The sequence below is a fragment of the Manacus candei genome, unplaced genomic scaffold, assembly GCF_025592945.1.
Source record: "Manacus candei isolate 608988 ecotype Guabito, Panama unplaced genomic scaffold, ASM2559294v1 h1tg000056l, whole genome shotgun sequence".
Taxonomy (NCBI): Eukaryota; Metazoa; Chordata; class Aves; order Passeriformes; family Pipridae; genus Manacus; species Manacus candei.
In genome coordinates, this window is record NW_026138104.1 from 9,187,647 (window position 1) to 9,214,973 (window position 27,327).

Genomic DNA, 27,327 nt, shown 5'->3' on the forward strand with positions numbered 1-27,327 from the left:
CGTCATCAGGAGCCCGGGGCTGAGGAGCTGCCAATCCATCCGTCCATCCATCCATCCATCCATCCATCCCTTGATCGCAGCTCCGCCGAACTCGCAGCCAGGACGTGACATTTCCTCGTGGAACCCAGCGCTGCTGCCTCCGCACAGGACTATCTCGGGGACCCGGGAGAGCCTCAAACCGAACGCGGCGAGCGAGGCCGCCAGCGGCCGCTTTTCCCGCAGCGCCGCGGGGACCCGAGCACCCGCACATAGCGCCCATCCCCGAGCCGAGTTCAGCGGGCTCGCCCCCGAGCCGAGTTCAGCGGGCTCGTCCCCGCCCCTCCGGCCAGCCCGGAGCCGCCGCCGCCGCCCGGGGGCGCCGCTGGTGGGGAGCGCGCGACGCCGCGGGCCGGGCGGGCGGGGCGGGGCGAGGGGAGTCCCCGCCCACCTCCGAGCGGCGCAGCCAATGGGGAGGTGCCGGGCCGTCCTGCCCGCCGATCTCCCCGCCCACCTCCGGGAGCTGTAGCCAATGGGGAGGGGAGGCGGGGCAGGGGGCGGGGCGGCCCGCGCCGGGCCCGGCCGTATTTACAGGGCGGGCGGCGGCGGCGCCGCCGTGTCAGTGAGGCAACACTCGCTGGCGCAGCCGGCGCGCCGGCCGCTCCCAGCGCTGCCGCTCCTGCGGACCGGGCCGGAGCGGCGAGGGGAGGGCGAGGGAAGGCAGAGAGCCGCGGCCGTTCCCCCGGCCCGCCGCCGCAGCGGTGGCCGCGCCACGGCTCTGCCCGCGGGCGAGCGGCTCCTCGGCGCTCCGGTGGGGCAGGGGCGGGCGGCGGCTCGGCCGTGCCTGCGCTGCGGGCTGCGGCGAGCGGCGCCGGGTAAATGGATCGCCATTCCAGCTACATCTTCATCTGGCTGCAACTGGAGCTGTGCGCCATGGCCGTCCTGCTCACCAGAGGTGAGGGGGTGAGGAGGCCGCGCCGGGGCGAGCGGGGTGCCCGGGGGGCTGCTGCTGCCCGAGGGCAGCCGGGCCGACGCTGTGTCGGGAGCCCCTCGCCGAGCCACTGCTGACGGCGGGAGCCACCGGGTCTGCGCCTACCGCCCCGTCCCTCCCTTGCCCTCCCTTCCCACCTGGCCGCCGGTGCCGGTCAGTCCGGGCGCGGCCCCGCGGGTGTCCCGGCGGCGGCGGAGGGGCGGCCCCGTCGCGGCCCGCCGGGGCTCTGTGGTCGCGGGGGCTGTGGGGGCTCTGCGGTCTGTGGTCTGGCCGCCCGGGGAGCGCCCTCCCGGGGCAGAGGCGACCCGCTGGCTGCCGGTAATCGCCGTGCTCCGGGGAGGAGGTTAAGGGATAAGTTAGCGCGGTGGTGATATGCGACAGTATTTATTTATTTTGGAAGGAAGGCTGTAATTAACCCTAAATAACAGCCTTGCAGCGTGCAGGGGGGAGCCTGCTGGCCCCATCAAAGCGGGCAGAACAGGGAGTGACTGAGTGATGTGAAGTCGCAGATACTGAAACTATGTGCCTGATAATGATATAATTAGGGGATCACAGACTTCTGGCTGCTGTTGACTTCAAAAGCTTTAAGAGAAGCCTGCAGTCTCTCCTGTAGCCATCTTGACTAAAAGCAGACATTTTTCTTTAATAGCTACATACAGTAACAAGAAAGAGGAGGGAACAGAAGGGCATTGTTCACTGTTTCAAAATACTAAATACCCTTTCTGGCCTTTTGCATAGAACAGGAAGAAACTTTATGAATTGACAGAAATACAGTTTTAATACAGTAATACAAAGTCCATTCTGTTTCACTGAAAACGTGGCTTTAATTAAAAAGCAGTTGAATTAACCTGATGACTGGCCTGTCAGATTTTGTTCGTAAGATTGTCTTAAGTCAATAAAACATAGATTTTTAAACGTGATTGTATAAGCAGTTAAAATGAAAATATGTGTATTGTTTCACTTTATTCCCATGCTGTGCTGAAACTCGTGAAGGGACTGTCAGCTCTGGTACTGTGCCATGTTTGCATCTTACTTTTAACTCTCATACAGTGAGAAAATTATGAAGAGTATTTTTCTCAGAGAGGGTAGGGGGAAGACCTCATATGGAATGCTTAGAAAACGATTGAGTCTTTTTTTCTGTAACATGCTGGATGACAGTGAGTGTGAATTCATGAAAAATTAGGTTACTTAGTCTAAAAGCCCAAGGGAATTGGACTGGAGACAGTGAGACACTCCATCATTTGGCTTCTATTAAGCAGAGTTATTAAAGAGCAGCGGGAACTTCAAGGCCTGGAGCCTGCAGTAGCATTTTGGAGAAAGTATTAAAGTGGCCCAATGAGGGGAAACTAACTTGGTTGGGATGATTTTTAACATCTTGCAGAAGCAGTTTTGTTTTAGGTATAGGTGGTAAGTAGCATCATAAGAAGGGGTGGCAACTGGGAAACCTGTAGTTTGATTTTTGAATTGCTGATTGTAGAAGGAAGAAATCTGACAATTTGATCGACTTTAAAAGCCTTGGTGCCACTGTAATGGCACGTACCATGGGCACATCAGAAGTAGTTTTAAGTCCATTCTTCCAAGGATGACTCCAAAATCTGGCTTCCTCTTAAACCTTGGCTCGATGGCACATTGAATTATGTTTGAGTTGCAACTTGCCTAGAAAGAGTAAGTTTTCACTACAGCACAGGACATGTTTAATTCGTACCAGAGCAGTTTGGAGAGCACAAAATGAAGAGTTTTATGAAGGGAACCTTTTTATCACTTCCTTCAGAAATTTTTGAGGTTTCCTGAGATTTTTTCATAGAGCCGGTAGAGGATTTTCAATCCAAGTGTTTCCCCTTTTTGACTGCATGTTGGATTGCATGTGAAATTGGAGAGAGGAAAGGGGGAGCTTTTAGCCTTGTAATTTCACCCCATTTAATGACTTTAAATTTGAGTTGAGAGACATTGCCTCTGAACAGAATAACTGTAAACTGGAACCTTTTTTTTTTTTTTTTTATAATACTGATAAAAAAGCCGTTTTGCATGAATAACTACTTAAAGAATTTCTTTCTTTCTGGAGAAATTACAAATAGTTGCTCAGTTTCACACAGAAGAAAACCTTCCTGACTGGGAGACTTGGATGGTAATGGTTCTAGCTAATAGCTTTATAAGGTGTTAGCTAAACCTGTTAAATTTTGGCACAGTATTGAGAGGTAATAAAGAATTCAGCAGTTCCGATTTTTTTTTTTCATTTGTCACATAAATATTTAAACCTGGTATTTTTGTTGTGTGCTTATGCCCGGTTAAAAAAAAAAATTACTTTTGTAAAAATAGAATGCTGTTCCTGGAGTAATGGTTAAAACATAGATGTGACTTTCTTCTAGGACTGAAGGTGTGTGTTGCTTTTAGAACTGGGATTTCACTTTAAATGCGGTTAAATGCAACTGCTGACAGCAAGTGGAAGTAGCTATAAAATGGTCTTGTTAGTTATTTACCTTCGGAAAAAAAAGCCACTGTAACATCCCCCGCCCCAACTCTCCCCCAAGTCCCTGTTTTAGTGAAATGCTTTTGCTTTAATTCAAAGGACCATGGTTCTAGTAATTAAAGCGAGTGCCCCAAGGCACTTGCAGGGATTAAGGTTACAACGAGAGGTAAGCACTGTACAGTGATGGGAAGGAAACAACCCAGGCTCTTGTGGATCTACAGTCTCTGGGTGTACCTCAAAACTGGCACTGAGTTTGGTTGTGTGATCCTTGTGGCTAATAAGAATATCTAGTGAGGTGTCCTTAGGGAACCAAATTCTTACCTATCTTACACTTTTTTTTTTTTTTTAGGTGAGATCAGATGCTACTGTGATGCTGCACACTGTGTTGCAACCGGCTATATGTGCAAATCTGAGCTTAGTGCCTGCTTCTCCAGACTGCTTGATCCTCAGAATACACATTCCCCGCTTACTCATGGCTGCTTGGACTCTATTGCAAGCACAGCTGATATCTGCCAAGCCAAACAAGCACAAAACCACTCTGGCACCACCACCATGTCCACATTGGAATGCTGTCATGAAGATATGTGCAATTACAGAGGACTACATGATGTTTTGTCTCCTTCCAGGGGCGATACTTCAGGTAGGGCAATAAAGCTTCAGTGAAATGTCTCTTCTGGCCATCAGGCTGGCGACAGGCTAACCCTTGTGTGTCTGCTGTTATTGATTTAGTTGTTAATGTAAGTAGAGGCACCAGAGAGAGGAGTGGGTGGCTGGATGCAGGGGAGCATCTCGACCAATTAGCTTTTTTTATCTGCATTAATATTGGAAGCCTGTCGGAGGGCAGAAATTGTGTGAACAATTTCTATTGCATTTCTGCGACCTTTTGCCTTGGCATGGCTGGGTGCAGACAGTAAAAAGAATACTGCACCACTAATATGGCTGCAGGCCTTGTGCCAAGGTGAAGGAGGAGTTATTTTGGCAGGAAAACAAGTTTTATGGACACCTGCTGTGGTCCAGTTGGTACTGTACAGCTCAGTGTGTTTTCCTTATGTATCCAATGTAACCTGGAAAAGAATCACGTGTCTCTGTGTCACAAACAGCATATAAGTTGTCTTCCCTCTAATAAAGCAGACATTTTGCCTGATCACATTGACCTAAGAGCATTCTGTCTGTCCCCCTCCGCCGTTAGAAGTCTCTCTTGCCAACTTTTGACATTACTTCTGAGAATCAGTGGCAGTGATTTTCACTGTGAAATCAGCTCTTGGAGTAAGAAATTCCATGTTATAAGCTACCTTAGAAACTCATCTTTTTTTCTTTACCAGGAATATTTTCTGTAGATACTGCAGAGTGTAGCTGTTGTTCCTTAAACTTGTCAGTGTGGGATTTAGGGGAGTTGCTTATGTGTAAACCAGTGTAAATAAATCCTGAAATAAGCTTCACATCTTTCCTCTTTTCAGGACAAGGGAGCAGATACCAACATGACAGCAGCAGAAATCTCATCACCAAGGTGCAGGAACTGACTTCTTCAAAAGAGTTGTGGTTCAGGGCAGCTGTAATTGCTGTTCCTATAGCTGGTGGGCTGATCTTGGTGCTCCTTATCATGCTGGCCTTGAGGATGCTCAGGAGTGAAAACAAGAGACTGCAAGATCAACGACAGCAAATGCTCTCCCGTTTGCACTATAGTTTTCATGGACATCATTCGAAAAAAGGGCAGGTGGCAAAATTGGACTTGGAATGCATGGTGCCTGTGACTGGTCACGAGAACTGCTGCATGACCTGTGATAAAATGAGACATTCAGACCTCAGCAATGATAAAATTCTTTCGCTAGTCCACTGGGGAATGTACAGCGGACATGGGAAGCTGGAATTTGTATGACCAATTATTTTTTAATCTGAGCTGAACTTGCTCTCTGAACTCTAGAAGAAGGCCTTTGGGTTCTGCTGGACAGGAGCACTTTATCTTAAAACAAAAACTCTCATAAATCATCTTTGAGAAACAAAGGACCTCGCAAACAGAAACTTGGATATTTCTTCTGAAGGATTCCAAAAGTTGTCTTATTTGCACAGAGTAAAATACACTCAAATGTATTGTTTGCTTCAAAGTTATGAAAGCAAAAGTTAGAAGCTGTAAACACTGTCACCAGGGTTATCTGAACTGTAGGGAGCTGAGAACCGAGTTATTATAATAAACTGTGTGCAAGCTCCTATGTTTCCTGACTTATTGTAAAGATTTTTTTAAAATATATATATTTTGTCTGAAACTTGCTTGTGGCTTTTGTTTTGGAAAACAGGTTTTTTCTGGGGTGGTAGTGGGAAACAAATCAAGGTCATATGCATGGTAATGCTGTGCATAACAATTAGATTCTGAAAACAGACTCTTTTTCTACTCCATAAAGGAAATTAGGTGGTTATTCCAGAACGAAGGTGGCAACTATGTTGTTTAATACTTCAAGTAACAGTGAACCTACATCCTCAATTCCTGGCTGTTGAATTTTTGTTCATAAACTCAATGAATTCTTCCAAAGCTTTGTGTGATACCTATTTCTTCTTCTCTGTTGATGAAGAAAGACTTCCTTTCTCTGTGCAAACCATGCCAGAAAGTGACTCCTAATTCTTTATAGCCGGTTTTCCTCCCTTGTCTCACTATTCCTGTTTCTATGATCTGTTTTCCTTTTGCACCTTTTACATTCGAACTTTTGGGGGGAGGAGAGGGAAACCCTAAAACCACACTGCCTATTCAACTGTGGTTTGCTTTTTTCTTTTTTTTTTTTTTTTTTTTCCTGTTTATAACCCTTCTGGGCGTAGTGGAAAGCATCTGCCTTGCTCTTCTGTCGTGTAACTAAGTATCACATGCTGCTACTTTTGTGTGGGACTGAAGTATCAACAGTGTTCTTTGATCTCTGGCTCCTCCTTTATGCTCTTGCATAGGTGGCTTTTCTTCCCTGACAATATTCGTTCATTTAGTTGTTTCTTACTCCTGCAACTAGTTGGCTTCACTTGATCATTTCATTTATTCAATGCTTTGTTGCTAAAAACAAACAACCTCTGGATTATTCAAGGAATTTATTGTATTTATTTTTCTTGCTTTATTAGACTTTGCAGTAATTAAAGTAGATTTGCTTAAAAGACTGATGCCACATCATGGTGAAAGAAGCATCCAAAATGCTGCTGCAGAAGATAAAACTTGGCAAGAGTCTACTATTCATCTATGTTTTAAACAGCTTTAGAAGTGCTTCTGCCTCCTGTTCTGGCTGCGATGTTGAACTCCTACTGCTGCCAGGAGTGAAAAAGGGAATGGCACACACGGGGTTACAACAACCTTGCAGCAATGCTCTGATCCTGAGTACTGTTTACTGTGGTAGATTCCTTTGGGATATGCAGCCTGAAATGCAAAGGGATGTAAGCAAGGAAAATCTGTCCTTCTAAGTCATAAGCTGGCGTTCCTGAAAGTACACTTAAACTATGCAGTAGGGTTGTTGTTGGAGATAAATTGGTCACTTCGCTGTGCAAACAGAGGTATTGATATTGCAAACTTACCCCTACAGTTAAACACTCACACCAGCCAAGTGCAGTGAGAGCCTCGGGAATGCCAAGGTCCCACCGTGCCCATGTTTGCAATATTAAAGTGCAGTTTAGAAGGATTAATTTCTTCTGTGTACCTCAAGCTGCTGACCCTTTTTACTTCCTCAAAGTGCCTGTAGAGTTGCTTTTAATGCAAAAAATTGTATTCTCTGATTTCTACCTCCTTCTGCTGCTAACATTTAAGAAATTACATGGCCATAACTTCTTTTGGAATATGGCCTGTGGTCTTCTGGCTGACCTTTCAAAGTGCTGCTTTCCTATAAGAGCTCTGCCCTTCCTTTGCACTGATCTGAAAGTCTAGGGCAGTTGTCTGCTCCACCAAGTGTATTATTTTTGGGAATGGCTGACTGGGAACTTGATGCTGAAAGAGACAAATACTGTCTGTCAGGCGTAGCTGCACCGGTAGTTACTATGACTAGACAAGTTAGAAGATCTGATAGCTAAACCTTTTAAGTGCTTTCTCCAGGAATCAGAGGGAGCATGTTGTATAGTCATTTAAGCATCCTGTGACCTTCACCACTCATTTGCTGCTGATTTGAATACGTAAGGGCCTATTTATGCTTGCCACTAAAAGGCTAGTAAGACCAGGATGCTCTAATTGGCCCCTTGCTGTGGAGATGTTTTAAAGAAGAAAAGATCTTGTTTGCCATCCCCTGCAGTCATGGGAGCAGTGCCACAGAGTCGCTGAGGATGGCGTCTCCTGGGGTTGTTCTGTTACCTGTTGGAGTACATCTAGTTAAGGTGTGGTAGCTGATATGGCTTACAAGTTTCTGGTCTATGAGTCTTCTAAGCTACTAAGACGAAAATTAACTCTCTCCCATCTGAAACCGGGACAGTATGAAATTTGGATTTCCAATTTATTTTAAAGCCTCTGTATTCAAGAAACTATAATGAGCTCTGGTGTCTGTCTGGCAGCAGCTATGTGAGTTATGGAACGAACCCCAAATCTTTTCACTGAAACTACTGACTGCAGAGTCCGAAGGGTGTCGGAGCAAGCATTGCCGATTAGTATTTCTGTAGTGGCTGCTTATGTAGCCTACAGACCTCAGCAGCACCAGCTTTCCATTCAGAAAACTTGTATTCCTGTGACAAGTAGGGTCTTTGATGATGTTCCCTGCTGCTGGGTGCTGTACCAGCATGGAACAAGTCCTAGACACCCACTGTACCCAACCTAGTGTTACAACAAATATTAACAGCTGAAGAGCCTGGCCAGAGCCTGAAGGTTGAAGAGGTGAGACAGTAAGCAAAGGCTGTCCTTTTCAAATGTATTTGAGTTAAGAGCCTGGATTTGCCATTGTGCTACACACTCTCGGATTTCCCCTGCGGACAATAACAAACGCTCCTTTCTTTGAAACCCCTGCAAGCCTGAGAGTGTAAGAAGGGCAGCTCTCTCTATTTCCAACTGAGAAGGTCTCTCGGATTGGAATAAATAAAATCAAAAGTCCGCGATTTAGTATACCCCGTGCCTCTCTCTTTCTTCGATTCTTTCCTCAAAACACTAATGGTTGTGGCTTTTCTTATGTCTGTGCCTCTCCTGGCTTTGCGAGCTGCTGGGTTGGTATGTCTCCTCTTAACTCCTGCTGAACTGATTCTATTAAAAACCCCTTACTCCACAGGGGGCTTGACCTTTTTCTGAAATACCAAATGCGTCTGCTTTGGAAATCACAAACTTCTCCTCTAAAGAGCTTGTAAATCTGGTTTCAATATTGAGTGATTACAGGCTGTGCAGAGAGCTTGAAAGTAAGCAGCCACTTCTGGTAGCAGACTGCTGGAGCTGAGCTGCCGGAGCTGAGCGCGACTCTCATTTTTCACCCCAGTGTGTGTTTAACATAAAACCACTGACGTCAGCTGATTCACCCAGATTAGTGGTGGGGTGACTGGTCAGAGTCTGGTCGCAGGACACTTGTCTTCTCTTATCAGGACCCTGGAATCCAGTTTTTGTTGTTGCACAACCACTTGTTCTGTCGTAAACCCAGGGATCTCATTGCAAATGGATGATGCCTTGGAGGGCAAACACCCAAAAAAACCTGGGAAAAGAGCAAGTTTTTTTCTTTGGTGTAATGGATGCATCTGCACCTTCCCTTGATGCTGTTGTGATTGTTAAAACAAAGTATGAAGAGGGAAAATATATTGCCAGGCTGCCTGTGTGGGATGGGATGTGCCTGTTAGCTACTGGTCAGTGAGGTTCCATGGTGAATAAATGAAAGCAAAATTTGGCCTTCTCATTGAAAGGGAAGGAGATAAGAAGATTACCTACCAAGTGAAAAAGATTTACCAAGGAAAAAATGAACTACTGTCAAAAAAGACCCCACCATAATGAGGCACAAGTTGACTGAATAAAAGAAGAAGGTCTCTGAAGGAGGCAAAATTGCCTTAATTTTTTCTTTTTTTCAGATGCTTTCCCACATGGAGGTGACTGGAAGCATGTTTATTTTGTTCCAGTGTCTGGTCACTTTGCAGGAAAAAACTCTTCCTTGTTTTGATTCTAGGAGTTACTTGGGGAAATGGTATTTTGGATCTGTCATTGTATTTTATTTCTGGGAAAAAAAATGAGAGGTGCTGTAAAATTATGGTTATCTCTTGGGAGGGACCCAGTGTCTCCAACATTATGAATCCTGGCTCCCTCTAAATAAACAACCAACCTCGTTTTCTTTGTTTCACCTCTAACCCTCATCTGCAGCCTTTACAATCCCAGGAGGTGAATCCTGAAGTAAAACAAAGTGCAAGGGAAGGAAGCCAGGAGGGAGCCACAGTGCCTGCAGATTAAGAGCCTTCTGCTCTCCAGCCAACCTTGACAAAAGGATTCAATCCTGAACTGACCTTCAGGGGGAAAAGCAAAACAAAATCCACCTTGACTTGAACTTTCAAGACTGCAGCAGATTAATGCTCAGTTTGATGTGTACTAAAGGGAGCAGAAAGTTAGAAATGCCAAACACCTGTCTTGCAAATCCAAATCCTAATAACTTAACAGGAAATCTAGCCCCAGATCATATGGATTGGAAACAGTGATGAGCAAATCCTAAATTTTTCAAAGTCATCCAGTGTTGCTAAAAGGGTCTAAAAATGTGGCTTTTATTCCCCAATGTGAATCTCTAGGCAAATCTATAACATTCAGTTAAGCAAATAGTAAGTTCTGTTGAAACATCAATGTTTAGATGCAACTTTTCACTGGATAAATATTTCTGTTTGGACGCAGGTCCTACCCCCCCCCCAGCTCTGCTCTCTTCCCATAGGCAAGAGGGAATAGAAGTCAGCCCTGACTTCATGAAAAACCACAATGGCATGGATTTAGGGTGATTTAATTTTTTAATAGATTTTATTAAAACCAAAATGTTACAGTATTTTTCTCTTTCTAGTTATCACACTACTTAAATATATTAATGGCTGTGCAGTTGGGAAAAACGAGTTAAATGTATTGTTTCACTCCCCTTGGCTATCAGCTGCATTTGAAAAATACTGACTTGTGACAGCTTGTCAAGAGTGGAGCCTCTTCTGTAATTGCTTTTTTACCTTTTAGATTAAACTTTCAGGGTAGTGTCTGTGCAGCAGCAAGGCAATGAGCACTTGCCTTTCTCTTAACGTTTATTTTTACATTTCTATTTTTCAACCAAAAAAAGGTAGAAGCAGCACAATGACGAACTTCTGGTGCCTGTCTGCTAGAGGCTCTGGGAGGCGGGGGACCATCACCCCAGCAGTGCTGGCAGGGTAGCCAGTGCACCCACTGTGTGCCAGGCTAGTCTCTGCTTTTGGGATCATTTCACTCCAAAGGCCTGCGGATTGCAGATGTAAATCCCTTTCCTGTCACTGGGGAGGAAAATATTGGTGCACTAAATCTCCCCCTGGTACTTGGCTGTGACAACAGGGAGGGAAGGCTCAGGGTCCTGCCCAGGCTGGGGATGCTTCTATTGGTGTGCAAATCAGGGCTTGTGTCAAGCAGGTTGCTTTGAAATGCTCAATTTGTTTAGTTCTGGCTGTGAAGTAGCTATTTCATCAGTGGAAGAAGATTTATTAACCAATTTTTTATGGCTATCGACAATGGCTTAGCTCCAGCAGGGTCCCCAGCATTTTTATGAAGTGCAGTGGGTTCCAGAGGCAGAGGTGTTTTATATTGTTCTGGTATTTTAACCAGAGGCCAGTGAACTAAGGCCTCTATCCTGCAAATACTTAAGGATGTGCATAATTCACTCCAGTCCCAGGGGCTGTTTTGTCCCAGCTGCTGGCAGAGCTTTGCTGGGCTCTGCATTGGGTTACCTGCACTCAAAGTGGGCCTGTTGCTGGGGGGCTGCAGCAGGCGCTGGGAGATCCCCTCCTGCCATGGCATTGGCTTTGCTAAAGCATGGTGGGGCCTGAGAGTTAATGCCAGTGTTCAGTCACACCACTGGTGGCCATCGACTTGGTGTTTTCTCCAGAGTTGTTACCCGGCTGCCCTGGCTGTGACTGGCAGTGGGGGAGCAAAAGCCCATGCTGGACACACTTCAGGGTCCAAATTACTGTAGATGTGTGTTTGTCAGAGTGGCATCTCACCTGGCTCCACAGGCGGTGTAGGAAGGAGCACCCTGACAGCACAAAGGGGAGGAGGACTGCTCAAGAGTGCTGGGCTGGCTCCACTGCACAGCGAGATTTTGCTCAGGAAGGGGCATGGTTTACAGGTTTTGAAGTCATGCCTGGTTTAGCTTTGCAAACACAAAGCAATGCCCCCCAACAAATCCAGACCATCCCCTGCCCTGTGCTTATGGGCACCTCACCAGCATGTGAGCCCCAGGCCAAGACATGGCTTCACGTGACTGATTTCCAGAGCCATGATGTGAAGCATTTCCATCCTCTTGCACCTCCATGCAGGAGCCCTGGGCTCACTCTGGAGCGTGCTCACGGCACAAGCAAGAGCAGCACAAAGCAGCAAGTACAGCAGCATGGATGCTTGTGCAGCAGTCTGGTTGCTGACAGGATTGCTCTTTTCTACGTCTCTCTGCAAAACGTTTCCATCACCTGAAACCTTTTATGCTTTTGCCCACAAGTAATCACAGCGTGATTGCTAAGCCTGCAGAAAACCAGCTCTTGAAGTCTACCAAGTGCCCAAAGCTGTGTGCTCAGCCATGATTCCCGTCTTTCACGCACAATTCATGATGATGAAGGTTTTAATTAGATGAACGCATGCAATGGTTTTTCCACAAAACCCCCTTCTCAAATCTCACTCCCTGACTGTCTGGGCCCTAGCCCTGCTGGTTGCAATCTCTCCTCAGCTCCTCATCTCGTGTCAGTGCTTCACACAGGCTCTGCCTCCCCTGGATGCCTTTCCTCAACCTCTCCCAGCAAGGCCAGAGGTGCAGGGGGCCCTGCCTGCGCTGGAGCAAACTCTCCCTGGCAACAGGTACCATTCCCAGCCTCCCTAGCTGTTATCAGTTTGCAATAACCTTTCCCTTATTTGATTTTTTTTCCCCTAAGGGACTGTAGGGACGGCCACAATTATGTTTCTTCCAACCCAGTTGCACCTGCCTGTTCAGCAGTGGGAGAGCAGATGGTAGTGTGGTTCCCGCATGATGGGCTCCTAGGTGGATGAGCAGTGCCAGCCTCTGCCAGCCTCCACTGACTGGCAGTCTCCTCTCAGGATGGGACAGGTTCAAACACTGGGGTCTTCCTGTTTATAAATAAAAAGTATAAAGCACACTCTCTTGGAAATGATTTTTCATGAAGCTTTTATATCAGAAGCTGGAAATACATTTTTTTCTGCATCAACAGATGACAGAAATAAATTTTTTTTTTTTTTTTTTTTTAGTTTGTAAAAAATGCACCACATTTGGGACCTGCTCACACTTTTATTTATTTATTAAAATGCAAATAAAACTTGTCATATGGTTTTTGCTTTTAAAAACATTGTGCACTGAAGCATAACATTTCTAGTTGTGTGTAGGTTGGGTCAAAATTGCTTTACAGCAGCTTTTTGCTGAAGGACGGATTGGTTGCGGATTTCTGTAATCTCTGCCTTCATTAAATGCTCTGTTATCTGTCCTGATTGCTGCTGTGCCTTACTAACTGCAGGCTAATTTTGTCTGTAGAAAGGTTTTCACCCTTTACCTCCTTGAAATGAACTTCGTCCCCTTATATCTGCTGGTGACAGTCAGCACTCCTGTCTTTCTCCTGCAAGAGAGATTGACCCCCCCCCATTGGCCCCAGGGACTTATGCAGTCTTCTGAGTCTCTGACCCATTCCTCGGTGCCCCCCTTGCTGTCCCCACTCGGTGAAACAAAACACTGGTGGTTCTACTGGCATCTTGCAGCTTTCAGGAGAGCTGCAGCCTCCAGGAGGAATTTTCTGGCAAGTACCTTATCGTAGGTTATGGCTGAACATACACAAGCACTCCCAGTGACCAGTGTAATCCACTCTTTACTGGCATAATTTGAGTTTATGTTTTATTTACACAGGGAGGCTTGGGTGGAGTGTTATGTACATGGTATCAGAAAAACATTCTGCTCCACCTTGGGGCTGCACACGTGCTGGAGCCAGCGCACCCGCCGCCCGAGAGCTTCAGCAGCTCTTTGCACAGAGTGTCTCTTCACGTGTGTGGGAGATGTTTCACTTTCCCCTGTGCACATCTTAGCAAGCAGGTTATAATGCTCCAGTAATCTTCAATACATGGCCAAATATTCAATGACATTTCCTGTTTTTAAATGGCAGTCGATGAGTCTGGTGTGACAGCCCTGAGTACAGCACCGACCGGGTGTCCGCTGAACGTGGTTAATCTCTTATCAAAACAGTGGATCCTTTCTGGTACTGTATCCTATCTACACACTAATGTTTGATTATTCATGAGCAATTTTCAAATTTGTAATGAGTAATGAAATACTCTGGGAACTGTTTGCTCACAAATAGTTTCCGGGGTATTTCATTACATATGACAAATCTGTAAGTATTTAGTTGCCAGTATTGGGCTGCCTGAGTCGTCTGCTGTTGAGGAAAGTGCTGCTGCAGGACAGATGTCCTGGTGTCTATTTAGTCACAGCTGGGGATGCTTTTAGTGGGTTTTTGTCCCAGCATCATTTGATGGAAACATCCAACAGCAAGATTACAGGGATCTGCTACCTATATGATTGAGTGAAAATGAATCAGAAATGCATTATACAGGGATAGTTTCCAGTCTTTACTTAAGTATCTTATCTCATTGATTTCCTCCACAACTAGATATTTTCCTCACTTGCCCACCTGGACTTATAGATACTAAATACATTTTTCCTTGATTTTTGTTTGTGTTTCACCAACAGCTTTCTAAAAGTCTGGTACAGTTGAACAGTGGTAATTGGAGATTGTGAGCCATGAAACATGAGGTTTCAGGACAGGATGGTGGAGTATGACCAGAGAAAGTCACTGGAAGTTTTTGTCTGGACAAAGGTGGCAGAATTTGGCACAAAGGGAAGCTCAGAGCATGCAAAAATCTATTTTATTTCCTGAAAATATCCATGTATGTTATACAAAATTAACAGAAAAACCAACAGATCTCCTCACAGCACTGTAATACAACATGGATGAGTTGGCTTCCAACCTTCAGTGCTCCCATGGAGTATGAAGGACTGGCTTTTGTTGCAGCCTGTGGATGACTGCACTGGGCAAGGGTCTGATGAGATGGCTGCAGCCAGCATAAGGAAGTGTATGGGCTCAAACTCAATTACATACAGCTCGTCAGTGATGCTGTACTACACAGCATGTGGAACAGGTGAGTTTGGGCCTCATGGTGAATCGTGCTTCATGGGCAGTGCAGCAGGCATCACCCTCCCAAAACTCACAACTCCCAGAAGGGACAAAGCCATCACCACAAACAGCTGCACAGCAGTGGGAGCCACTGGGTGCACAACACAGGCAGTTGTCTAGCAGCAAGATTTCAGCTCCTTAAGCAGGCCAGCTTGTAGACAAAACACAGGGATAAGCTCGAACCTTGAATTAAACACCTAACTTCAGGCTGCAGAGGCCGGCAGTCTGTGCTCGGGGCCAGCCTGGGTCAGACTGCCTTGCTGGGGCACTATCACTGCCATGGATGTCACTAAACAGTCCTCTGGGTATTGCATAAGTGAAAGCTTAACCAAAGGTCTCCTGTCTCTCAGGAAAGCGTCTGACTTGCTGAGCTTTGGGTTATACATATTCTAAAATACATAAAAATATGTGTTCTTAAACTTGTAAATAAAATCATCTTAGTCTTCTGGTTCGGGATTAAGATTATGCAATTAATTTGTATTTTGGTACTATACAAATTATTTTACAATTTTTTTGACATTCTCGTATAATTAACAAAGCATCCAATAGAACCTGAGTTATGTGAGTGCCTTGTGCAGTTGATCACACACTCATTATTTGCTTTTCTCCCTGCTTTGTCTGGCCAATCTTATGTTCTCCAACTAGGGAGAAGACTTAACCTCTCAAGGACTTTTTAGGTCCATTCCAGACATGAGTAGCAGATTCCCACCAAATGTGTCTACGTGCAATGATACCTGCATATGTACGAGTGTGCACAAGGAACTATAGGCATGTGGGTAAGTATGTAAGGATGTGTGGCATAAGCTGGTTCTCCAGAAAAGCCTTTGAGATATTCGATGTTCCTCCCAGGAGACCTGTTTCCAAGGACACCACGTTTCTGGGCCATGTCCTTAAAGAAGTAATCCTTATATCTGATCTTTCCAGAGCCAACCTGGACTCCTCCAAGGTGCTGGGAAGCAATCTGCTTTGTGTTGTGGCGGTGCTTGTGGCTTTGTGTTGTCACCCAGAGGGGACCAGCCCTCTTCTGTGGACAGATTAGAGAAACTTTTTCCCCAGAGTCTGCACCAAATTAGAAACTATTCTTTGAAGTTTCCTTCCTTCTTTTCCCACCACTCAAGAAACATCCACACTACTTCTTTAAAATAAGAAAAAATACTTAAAATGCTGCTTTAACATCATGAGCATGTGGGAAAACCCCTACTCAGCCAGAGGAGGAAACAGTAGAGACATAGCAACAATTACTGCTAAGTCTGTTTATGTTTGTTCTCCCCAAAACATGAAAATGGGACTAAATACAATTAGTCACCAGCCACTGGTGAGGGAGAGGAGACTGATGAGTCACAGCCCCACTCAACTCTGTCCCCAGAAGGGTCAGTGCCAGCGTGAGGTGCAGGGGCCAGACTGCAATGGCTCCTGAACTCCCTCTCCTTAGGGACAGTGGCCCCAGGATTGGGGTGCTGCAGGGGCCAGGTGCTGCCCTGCCTGTGCCAGGGCATGCTCATCCATAAGAAGACATGGGATTGCTCCTCCATGGGATCTCTCTGCTCACTCTGGGCATAGATACACTAGTGTTTCAGTTCAAGCTTCAGCAGCGTGCAGAATCAAGCCACTTTCTCACTGCTGTCCAAAAAATTGCAGTTCCAGATGACACAGGTCTAGAGAGGCAATTAGGCACTCTGGAGAAAGGGACCTGAAGGAATCTTTCCAGCCTGCTGTGTATAAAGTGAATTTTTAAGAATTTGTTCCAGTTGGTGGCTGGGATGACTCCCAAGCAGATCTGTCTTACCTGATACTTTCCTGTCTACTGAGTGTGCAATGTTATCACGCGAGCATCTTTTGAAACCTCTCTCTGATTTCTCTGCTTTGCCCCCTCAAGGCAAACAGATGGAAGTTTAATCCTCTCCCCTTAGTGTCTCTGGATCACAAAGCCTTTGTCAAAATGGAGCCTGAGATCTTAAAACCTAATGCTTTTTCCTAGATATCGAGATAATTGCTATGGGCTGGGTGTAAGGAGAATAAAGCAGCCAGGGTAAGCAAATGGGAAATGGCAGGAAGTGAGAACCAGATAATGGAAAAAGTAATTCAAAATTATTTTCTTCATGTCTCCATATACTGATTTGTTGCTAGAACAAATGGAAATTAGCTTAATGGATTCTTCTCCACTCTGAAGGTTTGAGAGTAGGTGAATTGAATTTATGCCAAATTAGGGAAGAGTCTGGGTGTTTCCTATCCAACGAGATGAGAGAAAAGCAAAACAAAAGAAATAAGGAGTCTTTCCCATTCCAGATATCTAGTAGGCTAGGAAATAATGCAGGTAGATGTAGCAAAACCTGGAGTGACTTTTCCAGCTTGCTTCTTAGTGAAAAGCAGCCCAGGTGTAAGGCACACACAACCAGGTACAGAGGGGAAGCTTCATTGTTTTAGGTTGGATTGTCCTTGATTAGGTGATGCCATGACTGACCCGGTTGTCCTCTAATGATGGCCCTTTCTGCAGGGGGATGTTGAAGGAGCTGACATCCTTTACAGCCAGACTTCAAGGATGCTGAGGTCCTTCTGCAATGGCTCTCATAACAGGGATGGTTTTTCTCCTCAGAGACCCTTTGGAAAGCAGAGACTCTTCACAGTGTGCCCCTCAGTGTGTGCTCACACCTATATGGGGGTATGGAAACCAGAAAAAAACCCCAAACTGTGCAGAGTATTTTACTTTCCAGGCCAATTTACTGCACAAATTTTATTATTGGAAATCTACTATTTGTGTAGCTCTGGCTGTCGGAAAAAAAAAGGATGACCATATTTGGTTGTAAACCGATGCTTTCTCCCAAACAGGAAGAACAGCGGCCCTGGAGATGCTTGGTCAGATATGTGTTGCTGCAAACCAGCTTTGTGGCATTGTCTTCAGCGAGACAGCACCGACCTCTGCATCTCAGGTGCTGTGACTGGGCATGTCCTTATGTGTCATGGCAGTGGCTTTATTTAATCCTCGCTGTACATAGTCAATAACAGGAAGACTCTTTTGATGTTTTCAACTGTCAGACAGAGATCACATTTTTGCAGAAAATGCCTAGTCTGAAACCATCTCTTGAGAGCAATATCTGTGCAGAAGGGAGAGTGAGAGGAAGATCCTTTCACCTCCAGCACTTTGTATGCCACCTGCCCTTTGGATTGGTGATAGAAACTTGCTCCAGAAAGAACCTCAGGATGTGGCTGTCTATCCCCATCAAGAAACCATGAGAGAAGTGGAAGCAGCCAATTCAAGTGTTCGGTGATAATCTTAGGAGGCAGGGTAGTTTTGTTGCATGATTGTCCCTTTTAAATTGGAGGTACACTGTATTGTGGTGTGTCATAGGAACATCTTATGCACAACTCCCAGGTAGATCAGTCCGGTGTAAAGACAGACATCAAACATAATTTTTCCTGTATTGACCTAATGCACATTGCAGTTTCAGTCAACCATAGCACAAAAAAAAGATTAGAAGGCAAACTACACAAATGATCAATAATGTTAATTACAGTTCTCAATGAGGGAGATAATAGCAATGAAAGGGAAAATAAATACTTATTAGCTCTAAGGAGCATCCTGTTGTCTGTATGAAAAATAAACACATTAATCTAGGCATCACCTCAATGGCTCCAGCTATGGTGTGGTGGTGTACTTACTTCACCCAGATGTTGGCATGATTTATCATGTCTGGTGGAAAACAGAAGAAGCTTTGCTGATGCTAATGCATGTAAAACTGGTCTGAATGGCCAACTGGACCTTAATATTCACTTCATCTGGTGCCAGAACACCAACCTGTTACCTTGCAGCTAGAGCAGGTGTTAAGTATTACTTAGCAATATACTATACATTATATATGTAATATGATACATTGTACAGGCCCCCTCCCTCTTGGCCATCTGAAATCCTTTTGAAGAACTCATTAGCCCTAATACAAAGTCAATGGCCAATTAGTTTATAGGTAGGTGGGATCTGCTGAGGGCCTCTGGAGCAAAGATGGCAAAGGATTTAAGTCTTTTCTTTGAGATCCAGATGACAGTTTTGCTGAAAGCTGTTGTGGTTTCCAGTTTGGAGGTGTTAAAAATCCCGGTGGTTACAGGATGGGTGGCAAGTGCTCAACACCTCTGGATGTCAGGCCAGGCATGTCCTCACTGACCACCTCCCTTCAACCTCTTCCAAATGATTCCCTAATTTATTGTCACTAAAGGCTTCAGCCCTGTCTCAGAGGCTCTCCATTAGTGGTATAATGAACTGATACAATGCTAAGTCAAAGCTAAGATTCAGAGCTAGTGTGCAGTAAACATAAACATATGTTTAGCATTGGGTTATAAACTACTGTAGCCGAAGTGGGCAAGTGTTACAAACTTCAAACACGAAACAGATGCAAGTTAATTAGAGGCATGAAAGTGATGACAATAGAAGTGAGCTGTAGCAAAGAAATGAAATGTTAGTTTAGGCAGAAGTTGCTGCAGTTCTGCCTTATGCTGGAAATGCCTTCACTCTTTGCTGAAGATGGGAAGGCATAGACATATTTTATCGGGACAGCCAGGCGTGTCACCCATATACCAAAAATGTAAGTCACTTCTATGAGTGAATGCAAAAAGGAAAAGCAACCTGACAGGCTTTTGAAAGTTGGGAATTGCCTTGCCATGAGGTTGACTGTGCCTAAAGCTGGACTGCAACATAGAATCACAGAATGGTTTGGGTTGAAAGGGACCTTAAAGATTATCTAGTTCCAGCTGCCCTGCCATATGTGAAGGTCTTGTGCCCTGTGTCAGGGACTACAGTGCCCAGTATGCCATGAGGAAGCAGATGTCCCACCAGTGTGGGCATCCTCTGAGACAGGGGGACTGGGCTCCCCAGGCAGTGCTGTGGGGTGGCAGCTGTACCCACCTCAAGAACTCAGTTCTACCCTTCCCGTCCAATTTCCCAGCCCTTGGTCTTGTTATGAGAGACTTCAGGCCCTGGCCAGGGGCTGTTAGGTGCCCAAGTGGTGACATGAGTCCAACTAAGGTGGCAGAGGTGCTTCACCAAGGCTAGGCAACCTTTGTGACTACAGGGCTACCTGCAGTCTCAGAGTCTGTCCCTGCCTTGCTCTTGGCTTTCCTCCTTCTATCGCTGTGGACAAAAGATTTAGCCACACTCTTCTTGCCAAAAACACTCCTCCATAGTTGCTTATGCTGTGCTTATCTGCCTATCGTCTGAGTAGTCATAAAATCAGTGGTTTGGAGCAGTTTCTCTTCTATTAGGTTCTTGCGAGCTGGTGTCCTTCTGGCCATGCAGCTTTCCATGGTTTGCATGGAGATTGTGTGAGAAAAGGGGCATTTGGTGTCAGAAGGAGGAGAAAAACCCCAAATAAATGCCTTATTAACAGGAGCTCTGAGGTAACTACAGAGGCCTTGGATATGTTTGTTCCTTTAGTTTCAGATGAGCAAGTGTGCATGCACCTCTCAGTCCTATGCAAGCCTGTGCTCCAGCAGACAGACTGTGTTTGTCCTCCTGGAGTGCTGCTCTGATGTTCTACCCTCCAACATGTTCTACACCTCCGCCTCAGACACTCTTGGGAGCCAAAAGGGCTGACCAAAAAGAAGATGGTTTAAAATAGCTCCCCTGACAAAAAGAACATCGCTGTTCAGCTGCTCCTCCTCTCCTTCCCCTGACACTGGTGCTGCTGGACATGGAGCTACTGTGCCCATATCAATGCTCCCGAGCAGCCTGCTGGCTCCCGGGGCCAGCAGGCTGCTCAGGCTTCTGCTGCTGGGGACTGCACCCCCCTGCCCTGCCTGCTCAGCCCACCAGCATCACCGTGTACCTCCAGGGCTTTGTCCTGCCACCACACAGCCAGCAGAGCAGAGAGGCTCACCCTGTTGTGTGCCAACCCTGCCCAGTCCAGCCCCATGCCCTGGCACCCCCATGCAAGCTAGGGCCTCAGAGAGGTACTTGAGGGATTAGCAGCAGTGAAAGTCATCCTCTAAATGAGAATTTCAGGTTGGGACCTGAAACTGGAGCAGTTTGGAAAGCACCCAGTGGCTGTGCTGTCAGGGAGCGCTCACAAGCAGTAAAATAAAACGGTTGCCTAATTATAGTTTCACCATGGGGCACTGTAATGCTCTGGTATTAACTCCTTGCACATAAACAGCGATGGGCAGGGGCTTGCCAGCAGTACTTGTACCTCCAGGAGGTAAACAGGTAACGGTATCATGGTGCCGCCATCCAGACGGTAGACAGCTGCACGGTGAAATTACAGGTACATTTACTCATTCTGTATGAAATTACACATGACTGAGGCGGGAATTACACCAAAGTGTGATCCAGCCCTCCCTTCACCGGGGGGAAAAAAAATCTGTGATTGGGAATGAAGGACCACAGCAGAGTGAGGCAGGAACAAAAAAAGGGACTTCCCACCATTTGTGGAAATTGAAATTAAAACAAACAGAAAAAATGCATGAGCCCAGGGAAGGTTGTAATTACTCTACAATCAGCTATTCATTTAACTAAATCACACGCTGACACTGTGCTAATAGGAAGGTCTTCGGCTGTCAGAGGGGTACAGATTAAAGTGGGGAAGCTCAGATGTTGTTGACATTTTTACTTGGGGAATGCTTTTCCCCTTTAATTATTTTAGGTAGGATGATTAAAAAAGTAAAAAAGAGCACCAAATTGCTGGAAATTACTGTATCAGGAGGAAGGCTGGAGAGGTGTGCTGGTAGAGGTTTCTATCCACATTCCTTGGGACTGGATACTTTGGTCCCAGTGCCCCCTGGCAAGGACACTCTGCAGTGCCAGGGTGAGCTCTGCAGCATGGGCATGGGCTGGCTGGGGTGAGACCCTTCTCCTGGTGCATGCTGGCTCTGGCAGGACATGCCATGCAGGAGTGGCTGGGAAGTGCATGTGTGAGCAGGCAGTGGGTACAGAGCTTCATCTCAAAACTCAGACTTGCGTGAAATTTCTGATGCCATGAGCAAATGCCATAAGTTGGTTACATCCTTCAAATCTTTGGGAAAAATAAGTAGTTTTGTTAGAGCTCACAGGCTGGTGTGTGCCAGGCAAAAGAATGCAGCAATGTCAGTTGAGGTGAAGCACTGCCATGCAGGTATCTGCTAAATGGAACTCCTTACACAAGGAAGGGTTACTCGCATGGGCAAGGGAGAGAACTGGAAATACTCTGTGACAAAGGTGCAAGGTCATATTTCATTTCCGTAGTGTTTTCTCTCCCCAGGAGGCAGCCAGCAACCAAAGCAAAGCTCCAGTCTCTGAAGAATTCCCTTATTAAAGCTTACCAAACTCCCTTGCTGCTCTAAGATGTCTCTTAGGAACTGCTTAATTCATACAGAAGGTATTTTGCTTTGTGTATATGAATTTTTTTAATTATTATTTTTTAATTGAAAAATATCTTTCCTACCATCCCTTCAGGTCAGGATAGATGTTCTTTGACATAGAAAGGGTTTTTTGGCATGTTGAAAAAACTTTCCTGACTTTGGCAAAAAGCAACTGCGGGGCCAAGATAACTAACTGTGGCTGATTTGGTGACTTATTTTCCTAGTTCACTCTCAGCAGCATTGCCTGTTACAGAGCTTTGATAACTGGTGCTGGACACCCCACAAAATAAGAGTTTAGTCATCTTTCAGGAAGTTTTTCTATCAACCACTTCTCTGCAGTTTGATAAGTTATGTTGCTTTGGAAAAGTCTTCAGACTTCCTGACAGGTCTGACATTGGTCTAGAAGAATCATGGGTGGCCCTGAGGCTCCTCACCCCTCAGCTGCCTTACAAGTGGTGCTAGTGTCCCTGTTGCTTACTCATCCCATCCTTGGCTCTCTGTGAAGTCCACCAGTGGGAAAAACACACAGGTCAATATAGAGTCTGTCCAAATTCAGAGAGGGTAGCTGTGGAGGATGCTGAGGGACCGAGCTTAAGAAAGTGTATTGGAAAAGACAATAACATTACCTCTCCATTAGACAGTAAAATTACCTGTCCTTAGTATTAGTGAATTTTCCCTAATAGTGACTAAAGGGTATGTTTTGAAAAACACAGATTTTTTTTCGCTTGCAGAAATAGGAAAAGAGCAATTTTAAATTGTTTCTATTTCTTTGTGTGACAATCTGAAAACATCAACGGCCAAACTTACCATGCCTGTATTTAAAAGCAGCTTGAGTAGGAAGAAGACATTTTATCTCCAGCTCTTTCTTCATGGGTGTCTGTGATAGTGAAACTCTCTGCTGTGCAGCCCCCTCCCTTGGGCATCTCTGAAGCCCCCACTGCCTCCTGCTGAAGGCTGCCCAGAGTGCTTAGGGAACTTTCCAGCCCTGTCAAGTTTACATATGCAAGAACCAGAGCTAGCAATGGGATTAGGTAACACACTGTTCAACTTTCGGTTACTTGCTCAAAGCTAAAAGGTTTTAAAAAGTCATAAGTATGAATCACTTCTGAAGGAAGTCCTGCAGTGTTTTACAACCTGCACCTCCTCAGCATGTTGGCCAGGTGCACATTTCTAAGTAGTGTTTGCCTTCAAGAGCTCTGCTTCTGCAGTGGAAGCACAGCATAGGGCATTAGCTCTGTGCTAGCCAGGGAGGTTTCAGTGCTTACCTGGATGGAGTTGTCTCCAGGACTGCAGGACTCAGATTATCATACAGGTATGTGTTCCTCACCCATCTCTTCTCCCCTTTGAGTAACAAGGAGGGTATTAGCTGCATCATGGCTTTAGTCACTTGACTGCTTGTTTTTTGGGCATCACACTTTCCACAGCTACTTTGAGGCTGTCGTCAAATGGTCACAGTCACTTCTGAGCCAGACTGGACTTAGGCAGCTGAAGCAGAAAGGCTGCACGGACATTTCTACTCAGTGGCAGACCTGCACCAACTTTGGCTGAACAAGAATGCCAAAGTTGAATTTGGATCTGCTGACCAAGGCTTTGAGATAATGTTTGCTGTGCAATAAAGCTTCTCTGATACAAACCAAGTGAAAGTATCCTGTCTGGCCAAGTATAATAGGACATATTCTCTTCGCAAGCTGTGTTAAGCTTTGACTTAGAGTCTAACAGCTCTTCACATCATTCCTCAGCTTTCCTGTTGAATGTTTGCACCATTTCAGGAGAACTAGAGGTTATTTAACTGAAATAGCTTTGATAGATTTGAAGGCTCCAAAGATCATCTATCTTAAAAAGGGAAAAGAGAGTATTTAAAACCAAAGCAAGGGTTACTCTGAAAGTTCATTCTTTATTTGAAGACAGCTTAGGAATGATTTAACAGGGTTAACTTCAGAAAGAAATATCCTAAAGTCCTCTAGGAGACGTATTCTTGCAAGTTTGCCAACTAGTTTATAACTGAGATTCCTCATTCTCCGTGGGGGTAATTACTGCAGCTGGGTTGGAAAGGCTTCAGAATTAAAACAGCAGTCAATGAGCTACTGAACACAGGCTCAAATCCACAAGGACATTCTCAAAGCCTGAGCTGATTAGAGCAGAATAAATCTTGGACTGGATTGTCTGTCCCTGCCTTAATGTCTCGCACTAAGGGGGATATGGTATGTAATGGGGTAGGCTGGTGTGAGCGTGTCATGCATTTTATCTGAGAAATGAGCTTTCCTTTTTCTGGGAGGTTGCCTGGAAGAGCCACTTAAACTGAAAGCCCGAGGTAATGAATTCAGGACCAAGTTGTGTAATATCCAGTAGCAACATAAAAAAAAAAAAAAAAAAGAGAACCCTTTCTTTCTCTGCCAACCATGAATTTGTTTACAATATAACATTCTAAGAGCCACAGAAATCATAGAATCATAGAATATCCTGTGTTGGAAGAGACCCACAAGGATCATTGAGTCCAACTCCTGACCCTGCACAGGACAACCCCAGGAATCACACCATGAGCCTGAGAGCATCATACAAATGCTTCCTGAACTCTGTCAGGCTTGGTGCTGTGACTACTTCCCTGGGGAGCCTATTCCAGTGCCCAACCACTCTCTGGGTGAAGAACCTAGGTGAGGAGCCAAGTGACACCTTTTGAACAATGCTTCCTGGGAAGTTGCTCATCTTCAGTAAATTCAGAACAAAATCCACACACTTTAAGGCCTGTCAGTGCTTCTGTAGTCTGGATGGGTGCATGGGAAGCTCTCACTGCTCTGTGGGGTGTTGCCAGTTCCATCCTTCCTGCCCTGTGGGATGAGGGTCCATGAGGACTCTCAGGTTCCTGGGCTGCTGCGGCGACCATGTGTCTCCAGAAGGGTTTCACAAGGAGCTGCTGCAACACTCTGCTCCTGCTTTCAGTCAAATCCCCTGTGGTGACTTTCCCAGCCCTTCACCTCTCTTGCTGACAGCAGGGCCGGGTATTCCTGTCATGGGCACAGGGGTGTTTTCTCATTCCTTTTCATTCAGTGGAGCTATGGCAGGATGAAAAGGAAAGGAAGAAGCTATGGCAGGAGCAAACACTGATGTTCCTGATGTGCTTGAGGGCCACCTCTGATTGACAGACTGGCTTCAACTCAGACATCATTTGGGTCACCTTCCCGCTGCCTTTGCCACTGATGTTGGCACCCACTGCCACGAGTGGTGAGGACCCCGTGCCTTGTGTGCACCAGATACCTGGGTCTCACCATGGGCAGCCCTGCAGTAAGAGGTAAATAAATCACCCTTTGATCAGCCACGACCTCCTGGGTGGCTCTCTGGTTCTCAATATATTTCGTCTTGCACATGAAAGAAAGAATGATCCCTTGGGGATGTATAGTGCCCCATCACTTTGGCAACCGAACCCTTCATCAGGATCTTGAACTTCTTTTTCCTTGTAGACCTGTTGTAAGGACAGAAGTGCTATTATCCCTCCTTTGAGGGGGGAAATTTGGGGGCAGAACAGTGAAGTCAGGAGCTGAGCTGCAGGCTTTGGGGATCCTGGGTGTAGCAATGTGAGTGCAATGACACTGTTTCCACAGAGCTGGTACCCATGAGTTATTGCATTGCATGTTGGGATTTGAACTCAGAATGGTCCAAACCTTTTTTTTTCAAACCCTGCTGCAGTTCTGGGTGCTGGTACATGTGCAGGTCAATAACACTTGCTTAGGGAATTCTGAAGGGACACAGCACTCAGACTCTACTTCCCACTTCAGTCTTGCTTGGGTGCATTATTAAACCTGAGCATGTTTGGTTTATTTGCATAGAAACCACAAAAGGGTATCTTTACACATATCTGGCAGATATATTTTACCAGTCATATTCTGAAAGAAACATTTAAATAAATCAATTTCTCTTCTTTTGTTTAAGTTTAGAGAGACAACTGGAAAATTATCATTAGGGAGAAAAGATTAAATACCATTAAACTAGAGATCTATATGAACAGTTTTTCTGGATGTGGGTGTGGTCTTTTTGAAGCCCACTTGAAGGTTTTTTCTTGGGAACATTGTTGACTTCTGCCATCTCCAGCTCTCCCTGGGCCAAAATGCCTTGTGCCTGCTGGCCATGTGCTCTGCCAAGGAGTCCTGTCATTAGGGACCTTTTGGATTTTGAAAACATTGTTCCTTAAACGACAAGAAACAGAAGCGAAAGGTGAAGCAATAAATGTTTCTGACAAAAGCAGCATGGTGACTAGCCAGGAGTTTGGAGGGCGCCTGTCCGTGCTCATCTCAGGGAAGCAGGATGTGTTCTAAGAGCCCTTTTTGGGATCTTCACTCAAACTTCCCATCCCTGACCCAAAGAAAAGGCACTTTCCAGGTCTGAGGTTGTTTGCTACATTTTCAGCAAAGCCCTGCAGACCCTGGCCACTTGGAGCCAGACCAGCATGTAGACCAACAGCAGGCTCTAGCAGTGTTAAAGAGGCTACCTTGAGGTTTTGGCTAGCAAATAGCTCATTCCCTTGCTCTTACTGTGGGATTGGGAAGCAAGTCATAACAAATACTTGTGTTTGAACAATTACATGTTTTCAAAAGCTGGAGTGACTGTGATGACTTGAACTTGTTGGCTAGTGGATTCCAGGGCAATCCTTGAAGAAAGGAAAGGGTTTTTTCTCTCCTAGCCTTCTGGAAAAGCTGGCAGTGCAGTGCCTGTCAGAATAGCTGCCATTTTTATTCTTCTTGGTGAGATCTTGCAGGGTTACGTCAGGTTTGGGACCTTACAGCATGAGTGAGGTTCTTGTCCTTCTCTTGAACTGCAGTTGGAGCTGGCAGAGAGCACTGGACAGAAGAGCATTCAGAAGCTTTTGGATGGCAGCATGCCAATTTTTACTCAATTCTACTCAAGGAAATATCAGATCCAACCCAGAAAAAAATCATTCTGCAGAAATGATGTTGATGGGGTGGGTCTGATGGCTTCCTGGTGGGACAGGCCTGTGGCCCTGGTCCTTCTTGCTGGGGCCGCTGGAGGTGCCTTTCCACAGCTTTGCTGTTGAGGCTGTTCTTCCCTTGGGAAGCAACAAGAGTCTCCTAGAGAAGGAAACTTGCCCATATTACATCTCAGGGCTTACCACGACTCTGGAGAAACACAAGTTGTAGCAGCCTTCGTTGCACTGTGCTAACTTCTATGAGCACTTTTTTCACAGGCATGTGTAGAGGGTTTTTTTTTTTCTTTAAAAAAAAAAATTCCCAAGGTCTCAGCTATG

The 27,327-nt window shown here is 45.7% G+C and overlaps 1 protein-coding gene across 1 annotated transcript; it reads left to right on the forward strand.

The window, feature by feature from the left end:
• The first annotated feature begins 585 nt into the window (after positions 1 to 585).
• On the forward strand, positions 586 to 5,695 carry BAMBI (BMP and activin membrane bound inhibitor). The gene is made up of 3 exons (XM_051802521.1): positions 586 to 931; positions 3,784 to 4,074; positions 4,892 to 5,695. The coding sequence occupies exons 1-3, from the start codon at positions 856 to 858 to the stop codon at positions 5,308 to 5,310; spliced, it is 786 nt and encodes a 261-aa protein (XP_051658481.1). The 5' UTR covers positions 586 to 855; the 3' UTR covers positions 5,311 to 5,695.
• The last annotated feature ends 21,632 nt before the right edge of the window (positions 5,696 to 27,327 follow it).